Genomic DNA, 22,027 nt, shown 5'->3' on the forward strand with positions numbered 1-22,027 from the left:
AGTCTGAAGTGTGCTTATGTATTATCAGTGTGCATGTATTTTTGTGTGTCTCATGTCTTATCCATGCATACATCTCAAGTTGCCTTCCATTGCAGCAAACCTCCTGGTGCCTTTTTCAGTGGATATTGTGTGTGTGTGTGTGTGTGTGTGTGTGTGTGTGTGTGTGTGTGTGTGTGTGTTTGGCAGAGTGAGAGCTCCCCTGTCCCTGTCTTGTAGGCCTGTTAGGTGATGAATGACCTTCAGGCCCACTAGTGACAACTTTGCTCCTAATGACTAACTGGCTGACTGACTGGCCTTAATGGAGGACCCGCATAGCTCTGGGAAGACATGGCACACACACACACACACACACGCACTGGAGGTTCCACGTGGGGTTAATTGTGACACGTATCCTTGCATTAAACAGAAGACACACGCAGAAACACACACTATTATGGTACACATTACACATACTGAAAGGGTGGGAATATATATTTCTCTTCTCTCCCTGGTGAAAGAAGCACATGACAGAAGTTGTTCCTATAGTATTTATCACTGACAGGGTATGATTGTATCACATTACTTAGGCCAAAGCCCTGATGTTTGGGAGGCAACAAGTCTTTTTTTTCCAAAGTCCATATTTTCCTTTCCAGCTCTGAGTCCTATTAGGCCCTTCCAAAGAAGCTGGAGTGGGAGGCTGGGGGAAGGAAGAGGGAGAGAAAGAGGGAGGTGGATACAGAGAGAAGGAAAAGGAGAGGCAGAAAGGAAGAGAGAGGAAAAAAAGAGAATGAAATAAACTGAGAGCGAGAGAAACAGTCCTGTTATTGCCCTCAGTTAGCCAACTGGGCTCGGTCCAGTCGCTAGGGGTTCTGGAAAAAGAAACCATCATCTGCGAACCATCATCCAGTGTCCACACTTGGACCTGCTTTCAGCACCTGTCACCCGTCCCGTCAGTGTGACAACCTCAAATAAACATCCAAAATTAATCACACCATTACCACTGAACCCAACGGCTATCTTCCTCTTGCTTTTCCTGTAAGACCTTTCCTTTAAGTTTCTAAAAAGAACCACAAAATCATCCCCAACCGTCACTGACCTCAAAATAGATTTTTAGCCATAATTTAAGAATGTAGTGGGCGATTCCAGATTTCACACACATGTTGACTAGTTTCAAAAAGTCAAGTTTGAAGGAATTCAAACACCCCCCCAAATCCTAGTCATTCTGGTGATCCTTTCTCTTTTCATCTAAAGCTATCATCAGGTCAAACTTTGAAAGTGTTCAATACTTTGGTTTATGACCAAATGCAAACCAAATGACATTCTCACCAGCCCAAGTTAACCCTCTATAAAATGCAACACTTGACCAGAACTACAACCAGTGACAGCATTGGAAGGCGAATCTTGAAAGACACACTAAAATCACATTTGGAGGGCTTTCAGTGTGAGCTTCAATAAACCAGCTCCACTGACATGAGGGAGATGCTGGGAAGGTGAGGTTAATGTCCTCTGCATTTTCTCTTACAAAGAAAAGAAGATTTTTTTCATTCCTACAATCTTATTTTGGCTGCCTTAATTTTCATTGGACTCCTGAACAATGTTTGACCTGTCCCATCCTTGACTGATAGCAAGAGATAAGGAAATGAGCTGCTTCAATAGCCATTCCACCTCCATTGAGTTATAACAGTCCTCTATGAAGATGAATGCCAGCCCCAAAACTACAAGGAGTCCAGAATAAAGAAAACTCTGAGGTCAAGATTCCTGCTGGCAAGAAGAGCAGGGAGGCTGTACAGCACTACTGTGAGTTGACCAAATGTAGGCTATACTTATAATTTTTAGGCCGATTTGTTGTTTTTAGTCATTGAAAACCAAAACAAAGTTCCTCTGCAGTATAGTCTATTATAGGCTGCCGCACGTCTCATGCTGATCATTGTCATCCTCTTTTTCCCCAAAACAGTCTCCTTTCTGTTTGAATGTAGAATTATATTTCAATTTTTATGCTATTTTTATGGCAAAAACACATTAAAAAGTATGTTGTACACAGCTAGTGTGTGTAGTCTTTGTGCAGCCGTGTGGTCGTCTCTATTATATTGTATTCTATTGTGAAGTTTTTCCATGCTGGGTGTTTCCATGGTTTTACTGCGTTGCAGGTGTGTTTATGGTGCAGCAGGTGCTGCTGGCTGCCATGCTGTGCAGCGAGGGAGGGAGGGTGTCATGGCCAATATACGAGGGAAAGAACCTCTCACACATGGCACTGGTATTGTAGGCCTCTGGAAAATCCATTTAAACACTCACACACGCTCACAGCGAGCACTAAGACATGCACATAAGTCACATAAATACACAAACGCACACATGAGGAGAAGACACATGTGGATACGAGGACAGTCTTTTTTTACTTTCACATGCACACATGCACACTAATAGACTGCACATCAAATACTGGCTTAATACATGAAAGAAATGCAAAAAAAAAAAAGTCACTTTGAAAAAATATGTGGTGAGGATAATGCAAAGCATTGTACTGAAGGATACAATGCTTTGACTGACTGTAAGCGTGCATGAAAATCAAAATAGCCTCCATCATCTGTTTAAATATGGAATAACTTCTTTCTGTACAGCCGCACAAACTGCCCATCATTTAATGTGAATAAAACATTTTAGTTTTTTGTATTATTTGCTGTATGTTATAACTTCAAATGTACACATATATACTTGTTGATATAGTAATATCCATCTGCCATTGCATCAGGCACAGTATGCAAAACTCTTTCTGCCCTTTTCTCTATTTCTATTTCTCTATTTTTTTCATCTGTCTTTTTCACTCAATGTCAAGGTCACTGCAGAGTTTTCTGTCCTCTCTGTAGGGGGCACTGTCCCTCTTCTTCCTTCCCTCCCTTTCTCTGTCCTGTTTCAGACAATTCATAACTTCTTACTCTCGTAATTTTTTTTTCTCACCCTATTTTCGACATCTCTCTCCGTGTACTTTGTTCTATCTGCTCCTTTTTTTGTTTTTTTGTCTCTCTGTCTCATTCACTAGCACAGGTCACCACTGGTCACTGTACACAGTGTCAGACTACACTATGTAAACAGTGGAGGTGTTTGTGTCTGCATGGCCAGAGGCCTTTATTTCTCACAAGCTACAGCTTGGTTGCATTAGCAGACAGTGGGATGTATTAGCGTGTCTCAGTGACATAAGGGTCATGGGGGTTGCCTGAAAATGGCAGCAGTGAACCTATGCAACCCCTCCCTTCCCACTCACTGACACACACACAAACACACTCACGCTTTCTTGTTGGAGTGTGAACCCGGGTCTACTTTCCTCAAGCAGTAATGTTGACCCGGCTCTTAACTGTTGTGTCTCCCACTCAAATAAATTCCCTGCTCGTTATCACAGAGCAACAAATATTTACGTCTACCCTAAATCTCAGAGAAACATTCTCATGGCCTCCCTGATTGGTTATGTCATCTACAGTCCTGCTGTGCCAGCACAAGTTCATTTTTAGTCATGAATCATTATCCAGTAACAACCAGTAAGACTGCTTTACTGACTCCCCTTTGTGCCCATGAGGCTTGTGGGTAATTACTATATTTACGTCCTGGTGGATGGAGCCAGGCTGGCGATCACCTGGGTAGCTGCACAGGTATTCCTGTCGTACTGTGTAATTTTCATTTTATACCAGGGACAAGCTAAATATTTGCATTCCACCGCAGGACGAGCCTCCCCCACAAAATGCGAACTCTCCCACCATATAAAACTTCCAATGGCTCTTCTTCCGGGCCTCTGAGAAATCTTGAGGTGTTTGCGGCCCCCAACCAGCCATTACACCCTCGGATGATATCATGGTTAGGGTTTATATGAGACGGCGGAAACAAAATGGCGAGGCGGTGTATTTGGACATGTACGTGTGTGTGTTCCCATCGTGTGTCAGGTGTAGTGGACAACTCCACACCGAGGAGGGGAAGAGAGTCACTTCCTCCTCAGACTTTGATGTCGAGACTAATTTCCTCTCGTCACAGTACTAGAAAGACCAGGGAAGGGGAAAAAAAAACATGTTCTTTTGAACGGGCTGCCTTTGTTTTGGCTAGAAGCCTTTCTCATTACATGCAGAATAGTGATTGCGCCAATAGGGATTGTGTGAGCTTCAAACTCATCAAAGTTGGAGAGACTTCCATATTTAATTGATGTTTTTCCAAGGTTAATTTTACGGATGACTGCTGTGACATGGGAAAATATTACGTTTCAGAACAAATGAGCTCTCTCTCCGCTCAATCTCTTTTCAGTATCATTCCTTAGACTCACAGCTCTGGAGGACTCAAGACCAGCTTCTACATTTATAACCAGTCTGTAACAAATATTGAGGCAGAGAATCTTTAACTGGCCCCCAGGGAACAAACCAGAACATTCTGTTATTGTTTTCAGAGAGGAAATAATCCGTTAACAGTAGGATGCGCTCCGCTTGCTGCCTTATTTCTTTCTTTTCAGAAGCAATTAGGGTCTGTTAATTAAGCCCATAAAATGTAGGCAGAAGTTGTGCTCCAGGCATAGCCATGGCACTCAACCTGGCATGTTTCTAGGAAATGAAATGGTGAAGTTTAATCATTCATTGGAAATGGAAAAGGCGAGTCATCAGGGGAGACCTGGTCTTAATCTGAGAGGGAAATACATTTAAGTTGTGCTTCGCCATGAAGGGAGGCTGCTTTAGTAACATAATTCATGCAGCAGATTATTCTTAATTGAAATGAAAACATCAAGGCGTATAGGGTAGATTTGGTTACCGTTTCCTGAGAGCCTTCATCAAGTCAAAAATACCATATATGATCGATGACACCACCTTGCCAATAGAGAAAAAAAACACTTTATTTGGGCATTAGGAAATGGAAAGTATCCAATAAGGCTGTGTGGCTTTCCTAGTGCAAGTTTCTAAGTCTATATAACACTTACAACTCATGTGTGATTATTGTTTGATGGAGCTTGATGTCCAGTGGACCAGGTGACAGATGTTAGTGTGTTCATGCCTGTCTCTGATGGCGGACTCTTCAGTAATGAACTGTCAGTGCTGCAGTTGTGACAGCCCACAGCAAAACAAGACCAGAGGGCCCACAGAGCTGCTGCACCACCCACCAATGTCAGTGTGTGCGTGTGTCCATATGTGTATGTGTCAGTGTGTTGTTGTGTAACACCAAAGTATACAGTATGTCGGAATGCAAACTGCTTTTTTTTTCTGGTGTATTGCTACCATATGTGTGCATGCATTAATAATGTACATATGAAAGCCAGCATGTTTGTGTATGCACCCTTATGTGTTAAAGGAGGTATTTGTGTGTGTGTGTGTGTGTGTGTGTGTGTGTGTGTGTGTGTGTGGAGTTGTCTAGGGATCAGAACACCTGTAGGTGGGTGTTCATTACAGCAGGCCTGAGTGATGGCTTGGCCTATGGGAGGCCCTTGTTCATTGTCATCTCCCTTCACTTAATTAGCCCTCACTCACAGGTCAGAGGAGACCACTGAAGGCCCCCTTGTATGTTTGTGTGCGCACACACACATATGCATATGTTTAGGATTGAGCTTTGTGCTTGATATGGTGCCAGGGGATTCGAAAGTGCACACACACACACACACACACACACACACTCGCTCTGACACACACTGTGTCTACACCTCCTAACCTTATCACCAAACCACCTGTGCATAATTTTAGGACAGATTAGAGTGGCACAGGCTGGCCCTTGTTTCGTTGATACGTTGAAATTACACCTCAGTAGTTCTTCAGAAACATCAGCGTGGAACCAAATGTCTCTTTGTTTCCATCTCTATCAGGGACTTTCACTCCAGGAGATTAGAAGTTGGCCCATTACTGGAAATGCCGTAAGCAGGCCTCACTGTTGTGAAATAACATTGAGCTCTGCTGCAAAAAACGCAAAGGCTGAATATACACTGTACATGAAGAGCAATGTATTTTTCATGACTGCTTCTTAGTTGTTGATGTCATTGCACTAATGTTGAGATAGATTCACATACAGATATTCTGATTCAGAATAAAATAGAATAAAAGTCTTGGTTGGGCATTTTTTGTAGTGTAGATGCCTGTGCAGGTCGTTCTCTGTGGCGTGTGTGCTAGAGTTAAGCTGCTTATTAAATGACATCGCTATACCCCACCTTGGGCCCAGACCCACTTGGCCTCCAGTGAGGAGAGAATAAAGAGCGTGAACGTGAAATATGAGCAGTGGGGGGAGAAAAGAGAAGGGAGGGTAGGTGCACAGAATGTTTTAGAGCGAGAGGATGTCAAAAATACAACTAACTGAATCTATGAAACTGAGAGAGTGTGGTTGAGGGTGTGTACTGTTGTATTTTCAGTATGAGTGTTTGTGTGTGTGGTCGTGTCTGTGTGTAATGTGATTAAAAGAGAAACATAATCACACTCATTCCCGTCATGCTCAAATAGGATGGCTGAAAAGTCTTCTCAGAAATGATTTTCGGGCCACAACTCTAAAAATTGCCACACTTCCAAAACTACAGTGTGTCAGTCTTCCTCAAGTCAATAGATTTTATCATGCAGGCTTCCTTTGCACCAGCAGCAGAGAACAGCCGAGATTTCAGGGGGAGTAGTGGGTACTCCCAGCTAATAACATTTCATTTAGTGGAGTCAGTAGTATTTCTGCTCTTTGCTCTCTGACTTACACCCATCCACTCCCTCCAACGCCGCTCACATGTGTTCTGGCATCGCTCTGGGGCCTGGTGGAAGACGGGGAGGAGGAAGAGGAGACGTAGGAGGAGGAGAGGGTTGGTAGGGTGGGTGTGTGGGGCGGACTCCTTTAGCTCCTCTTTCGGACCTGTCAGGCAGGCGGCCAGGGAGTAATGTGGAAATGTGGCTGGCTGGCGTCGACTTGATTAAGTCTGCGCACGTGTCTCTGCAGAGAGGAGACCCCGGGCTTAATCACCCCGAGGCCTAACACTCTCCGCCTCCTCCTCCGCTGTCTCTCTCTCGTTTTCTCTCCATGTCTCTTTTTTCTTTCTTTCTCTCTGTCCTCCTTCTCCTCTGCTGCCTCTCCTTCTCACTCCTCCCACTCCGAGGCTGAAGGCTGGGTTTTTTTTCCCTCTCTGCCCTTTTTTTTTTTTGTGCTGATTTTCGTTTTTCAGTGCTTTTTTCCCTGCCCTCCTCGCTCCCTGTGTAACTGACTTTTCTTTTGTCTGTGAAGCCCTTCTTTCACTCTCTTTATCTTGCACTCTTTCTCCCACTGCCCTTTCTCTCGCTCTTTCCCTTTTCTTGCACCCCCCCCCTCCCCTTTCTTTCTCTGTTGTTTCTATGTGCATGTGTTCAAGGCCGTCTTTTTGTGAGTATGTGTATCCTTATCTGTGAGAGGAGCGTTGAATACACATATGAGCTTTTGTGTGTGTTGTATGTGAGGCTGTGCTTCCCATAGTGCAGCAATGTGCACCACGCAGGGGTGGACAAGAACCTCTCTTGACATCTCCAGGCTACTTCGCCTCCTGCATGAAGACAATTTCATGTATGAACTGTCCTCCAGGACTGGCTTCAGGCCAACTATAGCACATACAACCCTCTTCTTTATGATCCTACACACCAGGTCACATGCTGGTCATCTACTGAGCTTTGATATTTACCTATGAACATGATTAGCAAAGTGGAGTAATATCACAGCAGGCTTACATCCAGGAAAGTTGTAGTTTATGATTTAAATAATCAAAATAGGTTATTTATTAATTAATATTTGATAATGATGAGTAGTGAAGCTGCAGGTTCTGGAAATCATATTTGCCATGGCAAATGGCTGTAAAGGCTGCAGAACCACTGGCCTCAATGGCGGTTGGTGTGGGGAAGATGCCAGTCAAAGGGACAAATCAGAGCTGTAGTCAGTTTAAAATATTTTGTTGTAACTGACTTCATCCAAAATTGTAAAGACACAATCCCAAGCTTCAGCCTGCTAGAGTGGTCCATAAGACAGAATTTTTTGTCAGTGATTGGATGTTTTTTTGTTTTTTTTATTGCCCTTTTGTTCTTGTTTACCTGTTTTTTTCTGTTTCTGTTTTTAGTCTTGTAACAAACTTTTCATGAAAATAAAACATATTTTTTGTTTTGTACTGATGACTAAAACTGGCCCCAGTCCTTAAAAGTGACTGAACTTCCATTCACCGAACATCGTCTGTGCAGACAATAAACATAGGCCCCTGGCTACCTGACGTAACTCCTCCCATTTCACTACTCTGTAGGTGTGGGCACACACACACACTTGCACAATATAAACTCAGACGCTTACTGCACTGCAGTAATGACAATGGCAACATGCAACATTTCAATTATTCCAATTTTCTCTACAATCTCTAACTTTGAAGTGGTGATCCAGTGTAACATTCTGTGTCAACAAAAAAGCTTGAAATGATTACATTTCTAAAGTTATTCTTTATCCAAAGTATATTTCTTTTGCCTGTTTGAGTTTGGAAATTTGGAGGTCAGTGGCAAGCTGTGAGTGACAGTTTGTTTTTGGGAGTATGGGAGGGCACACAAGGCGGTCCTAAGCCGAGATGGCACAGCGCAGCGAGCTTTCCAAAAGCAACATGCCCAGTCATCATTTTACTCACACGCTTGGAGATAGACAAGGCTCTGTGCATTTTGCCAAGGGGGCCTTTGCCATGCTTATACACACACTTCAGTGTCAGCACACACACATGCAAACACCCACATTCTGATATAGAAATATACACACAGGCACACACAGAACCTGATGCTCACTCCCTTAGAAGCGCTACCTACGTCTTCAGTGAGTCAGCAGGGCTAACGCAGCAGCAGCAGCAGATGCAAGGCCTTCGCTCCATCCATCACATGCTGTCATTATCCCAGTGTGCTAAATGATTCTATTAGCACGTCACGCTGGCCCCTCAAAGCTCCCACTGTTCCCACCTCCACAATGTGGCTCCAGCAATCCAACCCATGCGTTGATAATTTGCCCTGAAAAATTGGCCGGGGACAAGCATCCAATTATGGCTTTGCACCCCGTTCCCAGCGCCTCGTTTCAGATAACCGCTCTCATAACCGAGCTCTTTGAAAAGAAGACGAATCCCGCACTTCTTCATGTTCTCCTCCTTCGTTTTCATACTTGGCCTGTATTTTCTATTTTTCCTTCCTCATCCCTCGCTGTCTCCTAGTTTTTCTGTTTGACGTCAACATTGCTGACACATTCGCTCAGTGTTGTATCACGCCAATGTTAGGTGAAGCATGTTGACAGATATCAGCTGATCTCAAGTTAGTTTAGTATTATGACACATAAATGCCTCTGAACTTCAGCCTGTCATTTAATGCTCTGGGCGCGGATCCAGCGTGTCTGTTTTTCCTGTCTGTCAATGTGGAGTTGTGTTGGAAGTCATTTTTCATCATATTCATTACCCTGGCTTTCAGACCGCATCGTGTTATTAGGTCATTGTTGTTATATCATGGTAGTGTTACATCAGTTACAACAAATTGTGTGTGTCCTTGCATGATTCTCTGTATCTGTCTCATATTTGTGTGCCAATATTTGGCCCTAAGCTAAGACTCAATTAACTGTTTAGAGTTTAGATCATTTCTGAAACCTGCAGGATTGTTTGACATGCTATTACTTTAAGTTTGTATTTCAATACAACATACAAATATATTCTTCAGCATTTTGTTTAGATTTGGAGTTTACTTTTATCTTCTGGGCTTATAATTTGGACAGTCAGTTCACTGTGTTCTGTTTTGAAGGTTGGCAGCCGCTCCTGTTTTCAACATTGTCCCAAATGTTCTGGCTATTGTTTTTCTCCCACTCAAATTAGATTTCATGTCTTTTGGAGCGCAATCTCAAGATCAGCAGATCTGGCTGCTCACCGTTGCAGAACTTGGGAAAAATAACACAAATATCACTCAAATTGATTTTAAACCATGATGGAACTATATTCATAGGACATTCAAACATTTTTAAATGATGTCAAAAGTGTTAAGTTAAGTTAAGTTTTTCTGTAGCATAGCATTTAAGATGTCAACACTGCCCCGGGGCCTCAAACAGTATTCAAATGTTGCTTAAACAGCTGTCCAACAGTCACACTCAAAACAGCGCTGCATATAAAAAGCATATAATTTTAGAGGAGCTTAAGAGCAGTGATACAGGCTCATAATACACCCTGACACACTCCCCTCTCACATCTCATCTCACCAGAGAACATTAGGAGGGTCAATTTGACCAATCATAGACCCTGCTGCACCCACCGAGCCCTCTGATCATCTTTCACCTCCTCCTGGGCCCGTGAACTCTCAGTGTACAGTCATCTGATCCCACTATAGCAGCAAGCAAGAAGCAGTTCCTGACCCGGACTGCTTACACACACTCAGAGAGGTGAGATCATGGCCCATAGTCAGCCTTTTAAATGTAACAGTGTTCCCATTTTTATTCACTTGTTCTCTATGCGCATAAACAAGAACTGATCCGGACTGTCATTTGTTCCAGTCACACGACACCACACTGTGCTCACCTTATCCCACCAAAACTTAAACTTGACCCTTGACTGGATTAGGTTAATATAACTATTCAAAGAAGAAAAAAAGAGAAGAGACAAACTCCTCTCTCTTTTTGCTTTGATATAATAAAACTTCAGCTATCCCTGTGGGGAATTGGGAGCCATTGTAACTGCAAATAGTGAAAGTATACTAAAATTTACAACATAACTTTTGCTTTCAACAGCAGAAAAATACAATAGCACAGTTGTAAGAATGAAACTACGAAAAGGTATAGATTATAACAAAAAGCAGCTGAAGTGGCTTTGGATTGCTGGTTGAGACAAAGAAAGGGCAAATTGAAACAATCGGATACACAAAACTAAAATGTGAATAATGTGCTATATGAAGTAAGTTGTAAATATACCCGTGTAAGGTGTGTTGGCTCAGTGGTTAATGTCACTTAGCGTTTTTTCCTTCACTGTGTGTGAATGATGTAGGTGCAAAAAAAAGTTGGGCCTTTAGTGAAGTCTCAAGTCCTCATTACTGTGACGTAAGTAGGTCTCAAATCTGCAGCCCTGGTGATAGAGACTCTAAACTGCTACTGCTACCTTCTGGTTGTATGATTGGGTAAGCTGAAGCCCATCATAATCCTGAGGAGACTTAGCAAAGAGTGGAAAAAACTCATAATTATAATAATTCAACTTCTATACTGTATAAGTAATAAATCACTAGAGGGTAATGAGAAGAGTTGTGAAGTAGCAGTGCCAGTGATATGACCCCATTCAGCCTTTCTCAGCTTCCCTGTCTCTCTGCCTGCCTGTCTGCCTGTCTGTCTGCTTATGTGTTTGGACTGCTGGTGTAATTACTGTCCAGGCAGGGACAGACCCGTAGACAGAGGCAGTGTGCTAATTGTACGGAGGACCAGGAACGGAAGCTATTAAAACAAGTCTGCAAAGACATTCTCAGCCTCATCTGTTGCCATAAACCCCTTCTCTCCACTACGACTTACTACTGTTACCACTACCACTCCCTCCACACTTCATATCTCTCTCTGTCTCTCTCACTCTTTCTATCACTCTCTCTCTCTTTTGTCACTCCCAGTTTCAGCATTATGCTATTTTATTATTGACGAAGCAGGCTGGATGTGCAGGAACAGAAGAAACTAGATTTTGAGCAAGTTTAAGTACGAAAAGAAATGTGTGGGAGTTTCAGAGGAATGAATTTACTGGCCACCTTATTATTTTGTTTGTCTGTTTTTATTAGCTTGCCTCTTATCTTTTATCGCTGTGCAAATAAATGAAAACCAAACAGAGACTGATGGGGTTGTTCATTAGCTGACCTGTTCCCACTAATTTCCTCTCCATGTTTTGAAAGAAGCTTGCAGCGTTGTGTTTGGCCAGAACTCTCAGCTGTATACCTCATCTGAAATCCTCTCCTCTCCTCTCCTCTCCTGACAAAGGGACCCAAAATAGTGGTAATCTCATCATGCTATAGTTGTGTTTTTCCTCCATTTTCATGCTTTAAACTGTGAGCCTGGTCTTTATGGTAAATATTAGTCTACCATGAAGAAGTACTGTAAGTGCTCATTGTCATCATCAGGACTCTCTTTTTATATCTTATGAGCATGGAAATCAATACGTTTACAATAAATGAAATGCATATCTCTGTCTCTCTCTCCATCTCTCCTGCCTCTCCACATCTTTCCTCTGCTACCTCTCTTTTTCTCTCCTACACAAACAGACACATGGCAATCACCATTAGCCATTAGGGAGGCCAACCGGGCCTCCCGTAGCTGAAAGCAGGAACAAAAAGGCTGACCACTGTAGAAAGGCCTAATTAAACAGCAGTTTTTAATGTCAGTCAGCCCCCCACTGTAGCCTCAACCACACATGAATGAAAGAATAATGCTCTTTTGAAAAAGAGCACGGTTTCATAATCTAAACCGATTGGTTTATGAAAGGAAAGCCCCTTAGCTAAGAAGGCCCACAGGTCACCCTCCATCTCTTCCTTTCTCTCTCCTTCTCTCCTTCTCTTCTCTTCCTCACTCTCTCTTCTCTTCTTCTTCTCTGTCTTCCTGCTTGGTCCATAGCCAGGGTTAAGCCAGGCTGAACGTATGCAGGCCTGTGACCGTCACCTCCAGCAGGCCCTTGCTCCCCCGAGGCCGTGGTGGTGCTAATTGTCCCTGGACACACACAAACACAGATGAACGGCCATGTGTGTTGGCATGACCAACCACTGGGCTCATGTGCTTGGATTATCAGAGTGCTATGAAAGAGAAAACAGCCAATTTAATCCAAAAATGGTGGCTGTAGTGGGACTAAGAGCTGAGGGGAGGGGGTAGGCTTGGGTGCTCAGGGGCCCCTGTGCCAGGGGTTATCCTAGAAAATGATTGGGGAAAAATCACCTCACCACTACCCACCCCCAAAAACCCCACCCAGGCGAGGGGACCCCCTGACTGGCAGCAATAAATAGATTCTTTCTCTAACATGCCTAATCCTGCTAAACAGCAACAAATCCTATTAGGCCATGAATTATAAATCCTTCTTCACCACCTCACCCCCTTGTCCCCCACTGGAGAAACCCAGTCGCCCTCCTGTCTTCATAACATGCACACGCATACCCACACGCATACAAACGCACCAGACATCAAGAATGTTGGCCTAAACAGGGAAGAATAGTATTGGATGTCAGTGCATAGGTATGTATGTCTATGTATGTGTCTGGTTGCTTTCAGTAGATGCTGGTGCATGTGGATTTGTGTGTGTGTGTGGCCCGTTGAAAGGCTTACTACTGCTCACGTGTCATTCTGGGCCGAGTCACTCAGCCAAGCTTTTATACAGATATACAAACATGCGTGCAAGCAGAGATGCTCTCATACACACTGCTTGTAAAAGTAGAAATGAGGGGCAAGTAATACTCCCATTTAGTAGCAGTATACTTGTTAAAATACAGTAGCTGGAATATGCTGGTCCAGGGAGAGAATGTGCTAATATTGCTGTTTTTCTGGAGAGCTGACGTGTCGAAGCTGGGAAATAGGACAGTGACATATCCCAACTAGTGGACGCGTGTCAGTCAGTGATGATGTGTGTGCAGGTTTACAGGGAAAACAGTGGGTGCGGTTCCCTTAAGACAGGCTTAGAGTCTATAGCGACGCTCTGTGAGGCTGTTATGCTCAAAATAATAAATTTGACATGATGATGTTGCTAGACAAAAGTTTCATTTTCAGTTACATTTCAGTCTGGACTAAAAAGTGACCCACCAACTGACATTGCCATAGATTCTCACCTAGTGTGGCTAAACACCCTTAAAAAACGGATTTATTTATGCCCTCTGAAAAGAAAGCTCTTACCCTGATACACTTACTAACATGCATGCCCACATTACTGACACACCTTAGGCTAAACATTTAGACTAGAAGAAGGTCTGGCACCAAAGAGGGGGTCATTAACCCTAAATCTATCCGGCACTCTAATTAGGCTCACTTTGAAGAGTAGTTAAAGCCCCGTCCTCCTCTGAAGGCTACACCTTAGGCCTGGAACATTAACCCTCGGAACCTGTATTAGTCTGGTCACATGTTTGAGGTAGCCATTGTCCCAAACCCTTTTTTTTTGTTACTGCTTCCTGTTTGTCGATGGCAAGAACTTCAAGGACATATTTTAAGAGGATTGACTGTAGGATGCATCGGGGGGGGGTAACAAATTAATATTTGAAGTGTATTGAAATGTACAGAAAAAACACTATCTATATTTTATCTAAGAACCCATGGAAACCATATCCGTAGAATACCTGCAATTAGATTTTTTGTCTGTATTTCACAAGTGACAGTCTTAGTTCCTTGTGGTCTTCATACCCTAGTAAAAAGCGTTTTTTCCCACGGCTGCAGTTTTTCATTTTCCCAGCTGTCTAACTCGAAACCTCCTCACCCAAATCTTTAGTTAATTTGGCAGTTAGAGCCGTGTCAAGAAGAGTTCACCAGTCATTAGTCTACTTGTTGGAAGTGCGCTCCTCTCCAATCTTCTCTCCGTGTGATGGGAAAGAGCTGCGTCTGTCTGTGTTCTCCTCAAATAATGACAGGTTGTGAGACTTGCCGTCATTAACGTTAAACATGGGTGGGACTTTTCTGGGGTCACCAGGATGTCGACCATCTCTCTCTGAATTATTTTCATTAGTGGGATTCTTTCACAAGCTTAAAGACTGGAGACTTCCATTCACATCCTTTTAGAGGTATGTGGTGACAGTGTGTGTGTGTGTGTGTGTGTTTGTGTATGAGATCAGACTATGTAGGGATACTTTGAACAAGCAACATAGCATCTAATGATGGAAATCCTTAGTATATATCACCACATCATCATCGGCTCACTGACCAAGGGTTTGTTTCCTTTCAACATTGTCTGTTAAAGTTAATAAAAAAAGATTCAGCAGATATGTTTGGCTACACTGTGTGGAAAAAAATGTGTGAGAGATATTGAAGCACTGTATTTGTCTGCATTTGCTTTATACATTCCTACATGTATATACACAAACATGTCCTCCTTTCACAGTGTGTTTGTGATAAAAATGCAGGAGGTCAGAGTGATAGCGGATCTACAGTATCTCTGGCCTCTCTCTCTAATTTTCTCTCCCCCTGTTGTTCTGTGGCCACACACATCAAACATGGCTTGCTCTCTCTGTTCTCTCTTTGTCATCAGCTCTTAATGGGCACTGGGCTTTGATGTGGTGTGGCTGCTGCTATTGTCTCCAGCATGTCTTGATCAGTGTCTATTGATCTGAGGGGGACATGGAAACAACTGGAGCAGACAAACAGGGAGGAGGGAAACTATTGTATGCCATATTTAACCATTAACCACCAGTTCAGCGTCAGAGTCTTTCAGGTTCTGAATGTGTGAAGTTTGAGAAAAAGAGAAAGTCAGAGAAACACAGACGGACAGAAGAAAACAGGTACCATTTATGAGCTGCAGTCAAATAACTATTTTATTTAGTTGTCTGACAACAGAATCATAAAGATATGTAGATGAGAACAGCCAGTTTGGCTGTATGGAAACATAACATAGATGACCAAAATAAAATGGAAATGCAAAAAAGAGGACCATTGGCTGTTAACCCATTGTTGTGGTATTCTACTGTAAATGGACATCTTCACAAAAACAACCTGAAAATGTTTGTCTGGACACTGTCATTTTGTTATGTTGGTCTATTCTGTACATATGACATATTTTGCACATCTATCCGTCCTGGGAGAGGGATCCCTCCTCTGCTGCTTTTCCTGAGGTTTCTTCCATTTTCTTCCTTGAAAGGGTTTTTTTGGGGGGGACTTTTCTGTTATGAGAATTGAGGGTCTAGGGACAGATGGTGTCGTATGCTGTACAGATTGTAAAGCCCCCTGAGGGAAATGATGTTGTGATTTGTGATATTGGGTTATATATATATATATAAAATTGACTTGACTTGACAGCGTTTTCACAAGTAATAAACATCTTCAAACTTTGAAAACCCTCATAAGAGAATCCACATGGGAGTATACGTTGCGTTAGAACTGCACCAAAGCCCATTCATTTAAAACCCTCATTGAATGGGGAAACTGGGCTGTTACGATATAGTGTCTTAGCACTGCGCCCTTATAATTCTTACCACGGCACCCTCTGGCATGCCATCACTTTTAGATCAAACATTCCTGAAAGAATGTAGTCATCTTATCCTTCCAAGATATGATAAAAGGACGTCTGTTTTTGAGGAAAACAGAAGAAGAGCACATCTCTTTGATGGACCAAAGCACCAGTCATAAAGCTTATCTCACACACACACACACAGAAGCACACACACAGGCCAGCAGTCTTGCTGGGCCCTGACCGTAGCACATTGATGTCTAAGGCTGCTTTCTCCTGACTGACTCCGAGGTTATTGCGGCGCACCATGGAAGCACAGGATATTTGACGGTCCCCTGCCAAAGAAAGAGCCGAGGGGGTGGGGTATGAGGGAGAGTTGCCATTGACGACTCCGAGATCTCCAAAGTGACCATCTGAAAATGTAAAAAGAGAAAACTTATTAAGAGAGAAGGGTCCAGGGGTGGCCATGGGGCTAAATCTGTCACAGCTTTTCAAGAGAGGGACAAGGCCAGTTCATGAGTCCAGCAATTACAGCTTGTATATGACTTCTACAGTTGACCTAATGAAGAATAGTGAGTCTGTTGAGAAGAGCTAGGAGTTGGGGTTTAATCCTTAAAAGAAAAAAAGAAACACACACCCACAACCAGCCCTCCCTATAGAGAATGAATCATACAGCGCAGGACAATGGAAAATATATTGAAGTCGTCGTGGGTGAGATCTGAGCTTTGCTGACTCAAGAGGAGTCCCCGGGATACACTGTGTGTGAAATCTTCTCCACAGATGTAAAGTAAACGTGAAGAAGAGTAAAGAGGGAGGGGGAGGCAGAAGGAGATGAGTAGGAAGCAGAGTCAGGGCCGGCAAGTGTTTGAAGGGCAGCATGAGCAGAGAGATGTGGAAATTACATTCCTTCACTTTCTGTGTGCCAAATGTTTAATGGAGTGGAGGGGGGCTTTGGTGTTGGACAAAAACCCCTCCGTGTTGTTCTTTTATCGCACTTACCCAATGAACATGTGTGCGCATTTGTGTCAAATGCAGGAAATGGGAGGAGGGCAAGGAGGGAGCGAGGTACAGTTGATCAAAACTGAGCATGTTTTTTGTTTCCTACATGTGTTTTTTTTTTCCCCAATTGACGATGGAGAGCAAGGAGGTGGGAGGTAGACTTTTTTTTTCCAAAATAGGGCCTCATGCTCTTTATGTTTGGTCTTGTTTGTGTGCATTTCCTCCTATAGCTTGGGCAGGCCTAGCATGGAGGGCAGGAAAAAAGACAGAGCCTTTGATGTTGGTGTTTTATGGTCCCATGTCAACGCATTGTCTGTTAAGTCCTTTTGTTGTCCCACTGCCTAATTAAGACCTCAGAGCGACTTGTTGACTCCACAAAGACTCTTGTTTGGGGAGGGGGACGGTAGTGTGTGTGTGTGTGTGTCAAGGGTGTGTGCGTGCATGTGGGTGTGTCTGCTTTGATTGGGACATAGTTTGAGAGAAATGTTCAAAACACAGCACAGACTCACACGCATTACCCACTACATACAAAAACATAGGCTTTTGCATTTGACATGAGAATGGAGTCATTCATCTTCTGTTTGAGGGCCGTTTGAGTGGAGAAGAACTCATCTTTAGCTGTAGTTATGCTCCAGGAGACAGTTAAAAGCACTTATCACACACATGCAAACATCCCGTGCATTCTGAAACTACATTACTGTATGTCATTGCATACAGTGCACATGCTCCAGGCAAGTGTGTGGAAGTGGGAATGCAATCCTAACCATAATTTTGAAATGTATCATTTGTTCTTGCTTTCACATTTGGAGTTGCACCTGATTGTTTTCCATCCCCATTTCATGTCTGCCATCTTCCTCTGGATCTCTCCAGCAAGAATCTGGTGACGTCAGTCTGCTGTTAATCCACCGTCTCAGCAGATACACTGCCCGCACACACACACACACACACACACACACACACACACACACACACTGTCCCGCAGTTTACCAGCTTAACTTTGATGTCTATGATACCAACAGATGGCTGAAAGGTCATCTGTCTCTGAGAGATACTGGACATGAAATAGAGGACAGGTAGAGAAATAGGCACAAAAAAGGTAAACTGCTCATCCAGCACTCTGAAGTAATGCAAAATACTGCTTTATCGCACTTTGCATAAGAATCAAGTCTGTAATAATATATCAATCAGCATATAAGGGGTCTTCAACAGTGTAATACATTGACACTCACATAGCGGACTAGTGCCTGGCAGTATTAAAGGGAGACGACGGACCCTCTTAGTCTGACCCCTTAAACTGACTGCGCTTAGTTCACAGCTCAACCACACTCTTGGAAAGCTGTCTTCCAAGGCACCATGGTTTGGACTTTATGTTTCCATTTGTAGGTTTGAGGCTTTAAACTTTTATGGAGTGATCTGGAAAGTAATAAGGAGTAATTAATTTAGAAAATTAAGTCAGCATTTGTGATTTATTTCTGCATTTAAACCTAATCATGAACAAACAACTCAACAACAACAACAACAATCTGCTGAGGTGTGTGTGTGTGTGTGTGTGTGTGTGTGTGTGTGTGTGTGTGTGTCCATCTGTGAACGTACACAGCATTTGTGTGTTTTCAATCACTTGGACCTCTGAAATCCAGTCACTCAACAAAATTTCAGTCCATGTTTTGTCCTTATCTATTTCCACTCATAGCACACATCACCCAAACATGCAGCTGTCACTCATGGAATATCCAAAGACACGTTTCAGCATTTTCTGAAAAATAAATCACATGAGCACCAGTGCACAGCACACAGAGAGCCTCTTTAAAAAAACAAACACAAGTGCATGCCTACAGTGCATACAGTCACTATGGTATGCAAGTATGAGTTTGTGTGTGTGTTGTTTGCCTCCGGTGGTTTCTGTTTCAGTGTTTAGCTCCATACCAGTGGGTTTTCCTTTGTGTTGACACAGATGTGCTGCTTTGAGTCGAGGGACATGTGTTTTGGAACTCCTCTTAATGCAAACTGAGTCTGGTTTCCTTCTGTCTGATAGAGACTGAGGGTTAATCTGTGTTGACACATACAGTTGTAGGTTAAATGTGTACTTTTGTGTACATGACTGCATACCTGTCCATGTGCATGTGTGGTGTCCTGTCAGGGCCGCATGTGTTTTGCTGTTGCATGGTGCACACATTGTCCATCGATCCTTGAATGCAGCAAGACTCGCTAAGACTGGGCTTTTTTTTTTTTTTTTACAAGTCAGCTTGTCCAAAACAAGCCATTTCACATTTTACAGCAAGGAAACATCTGTAGACTTAACCATCAGTGTTTTCCTTTTGGACTAAATCAGTCTCCCTTTCTGTCTCAGGTTGTCCCATGCCCAGAGATCAGCTGTAAAAGTCCTCCGCAGAATGCAGTACTTTGTGGCCAGGAGGAAATTTCAGGTAAGCAAAAGGAAATCCTGAGCAGGAGAGAAATTCTACGGAGTAAATGGGAGCAAAGGAGGGGAGAGATACAAAGATAAAGAGAGAGACAGATTGAGAGTGAGAGAAGTGTGTTGTATGTGCGTGGAGTGTGTGTGCGGTTATACAGGATGAGGAGGGGAGTGGTGCCCAAGGGCATATATCAGCTGCAGCGCCGTTGTGCATGTGTGTGTGTGTGTGTGTTTGTGTGTAAATGCCTGAAACTTGCACCTGCATGTCTTCTTTGTGCTCACTTCAGTTCAAGCGTAGTATCATGGGAAATCTACTAACCTGTCTCTGGGGCTACAGTAGGAATTCACTTACTGTACTGCACTCACAAAGACACACACTTGCAAAGATACACTTACACACACACAGCAGGACAGGGCCTCTCATAGCACTAAAGTCAGCAGAATTATGTAAGACAATTTTGTACAATAAATATTTCAGTTAAAGAAAACATAATCATGTTTGAGATACTTTGGCCATCATTTTCATGCTACATGTTATTGTAGAATGGTTCCTATATATTCTTACCATTTCCAAGTGTTCTATATGTTTTCAATTATGGCCTAAGTGATGTCAGCTGCAGAGGCTATACTCTGTATACCAAGGATACCCTAAAGAGTTCACTGGGTTCTTTCTGATGCTGCTTGTATCCACGTCACACTAAACAAAGCTGTGAAAGGACCTTAACACGATTGCTTTCTACATGACCATGCACTTGTCAGTGCACGCACACACACACACAAACACACACAATGAGTTAACAATGAACCCTTTGCACCCAGGGGGGTTGGGGATGTTTTTCATGCAGACCAAGCAACAGCGGCTTGGGTTGACAATGGCTTTTGTGTCCCTCTGTATGTGTGTGTGTGTGATTTTGATTGTGTGTGCACGTGCATTTATCCACAGCAAGCGCGGAAGCCTTACGACGTGCGAGACGTGATTGAACAGTATTCCCAGGGTCACCTCAACATGATGGTCCGCATCAAGGAGCTGCAGAGAAGGTGGCGTCTTTGGCCTTGTTTCATGCTCGTTCTTCCTGGCTTTCTGTCTCTAACTCAGTTGATTTTAGCCTTTTTCACTTTTTTGGCACCATTCTATTGGATAGCACCTTATAGTCACATCAAGACAACAGGAAGAGAGATGGCTCCATTAGCAATTATGCCTCTATTCAGCTTTCAGTCATTTTGCATCTTTCAACAGTTTCTGTCAGTTGGATCATACTCCTGCAGGACAGTTTGCTACTGTTCATCTGACAGACAGGAGCCTCTCTACTTTTTTAAGCAATTTTTAAACCAGCCCAACCTTCTCCCATGAAGAAGCAAGGCATCACAATGTATCAGTAAATCAAGAAAAGGACGATTCTTTGATTATTTGATATTATTTTCTGACGAACTACGTTGATATAAAGCTTCAATATAAAGAATCATTGAGCCAAAACCTAACATTCAACATGAAATCCAAAGAAAGAGTCATCACAGCACTGGCCACATCTGACTTTTACAAAAACACCACAACAATGCAATGATCACTTTGCATCAAATGGGTCACCAACACAAATGAAAGATAATTAAAGACGTGATAAAAATCCACCTGTAATTTGAGGTGATGAACAGAGGAGAATGCTTCACAGTGCATATTGAACTGCTTTTCCTGCCTCAGTAGATTTATAGATGACTAACACTGTGAAACTTGCAAGTATTATTGTTTATTTTCAAAGCTTGACATTTCAATAAGAACATAGCATTCATTTATTAATCCCTTGAAAACTTTTTTCTGAAAGCACGGATATATAAATAGCCTTCGAGCTGACGCCATTTGTTTAATTTTATTGGCTCTATAAATTGGCTTATGTTATTTTACTGCTTTGTTCATGAGCTGGACTAAAGTGCTGTTTACTCAACTGTATCTGGCCAGTGTTTTTACCTCTCTCGGTCTAATTTCTTCTGTCGCCCCCCCCCCCCCCCCCCCCCCAGGCTGGATGGCACACTGGGGAAGCCAGGAATGTTTCTTCCAGGTAAATACACAGCAAACGCAGCAGTGTACATCTGATAGACAGCCATCTCTCCTCACCCCCTCTCTGTGTTTATGCCTCAGACCTACACAAGCTGTGCCAGACTAAATATGAGAGAAAGAGAGGTCCCTGATATGTGTCTCTGTTTGCATGTGGGCATTGTGTGCATTACGTGTGTTTTCCTATTTGTAAACAGGCTTATGTATGTTTGCATGTCCATGTGGGTGCACATGTAAGAATGTACTTCAAGTATGTGCATTGGTTTTGAATGTATAGTGAAAGTTAGTTATAAATTAGGAATCAATCATTTAGTATCTGCTTATTATCTAGTCAAGTTTTTCATATTTTTATTAGATTGTATTATTTGTCCATTTGTTAATGTTAATGTTAATGTTGAGAAATAAAAGAATCAACAGTTATCTATAGAATCATAACTTGATATATAGAAATCAGTGATATTTGATTGTGTTGTGTTCTGTTACTTAACAGTTGTAGTCATTTAATATCCTAGTTAAGCATATA

At 42.7% G+C, this 22,027-nt stretch overlaps 1 protein-coding gene across 1 annotated transcript in view; it reads left to right on the forward strand.

Moving 5' to 3' along the window:
* Positions 1-22,027, forward strand: part of kcnq1.2 (potassium voltage-gated channel, KQT-like subfamily, member 1.2) — a 144,883-nt gene that overhangs the window by 71,833 nt on the left and 51,023 nt on the right. The window contains exons 15-17 of the mRNA XM_070907431.1: positions 19,392-19,467; positions 20,401-20,495; positions 21,468-21,508. Of these exons, the coding sequence (XP_070763532.1) occupies positions 19,392-19,467; positions 20,401-20,495; positions 21,468-21,508 (212 nt within the window). The remainder of the gene's footprint in view (positions 1-19,391; positions 19,468-20,400; positions 20,496-21,467; positions 21,509-22,027) is intronic.

The sequence above is a fragment of the Enoplosus armatus genome, chromosome 6 (assembly GCF_043641665.1).
Source record: "Enoplosus armatus isolate fEnoArm2 chromosome 6, fEnoArm2.hap1, whole genome shotgun sequence".
NCBI lineage: Eukaryota > Metazoa > Chordata > Actinopteri > Centrarchiformes > Enoplosidae > Enoplosus > Enoplosus armatus.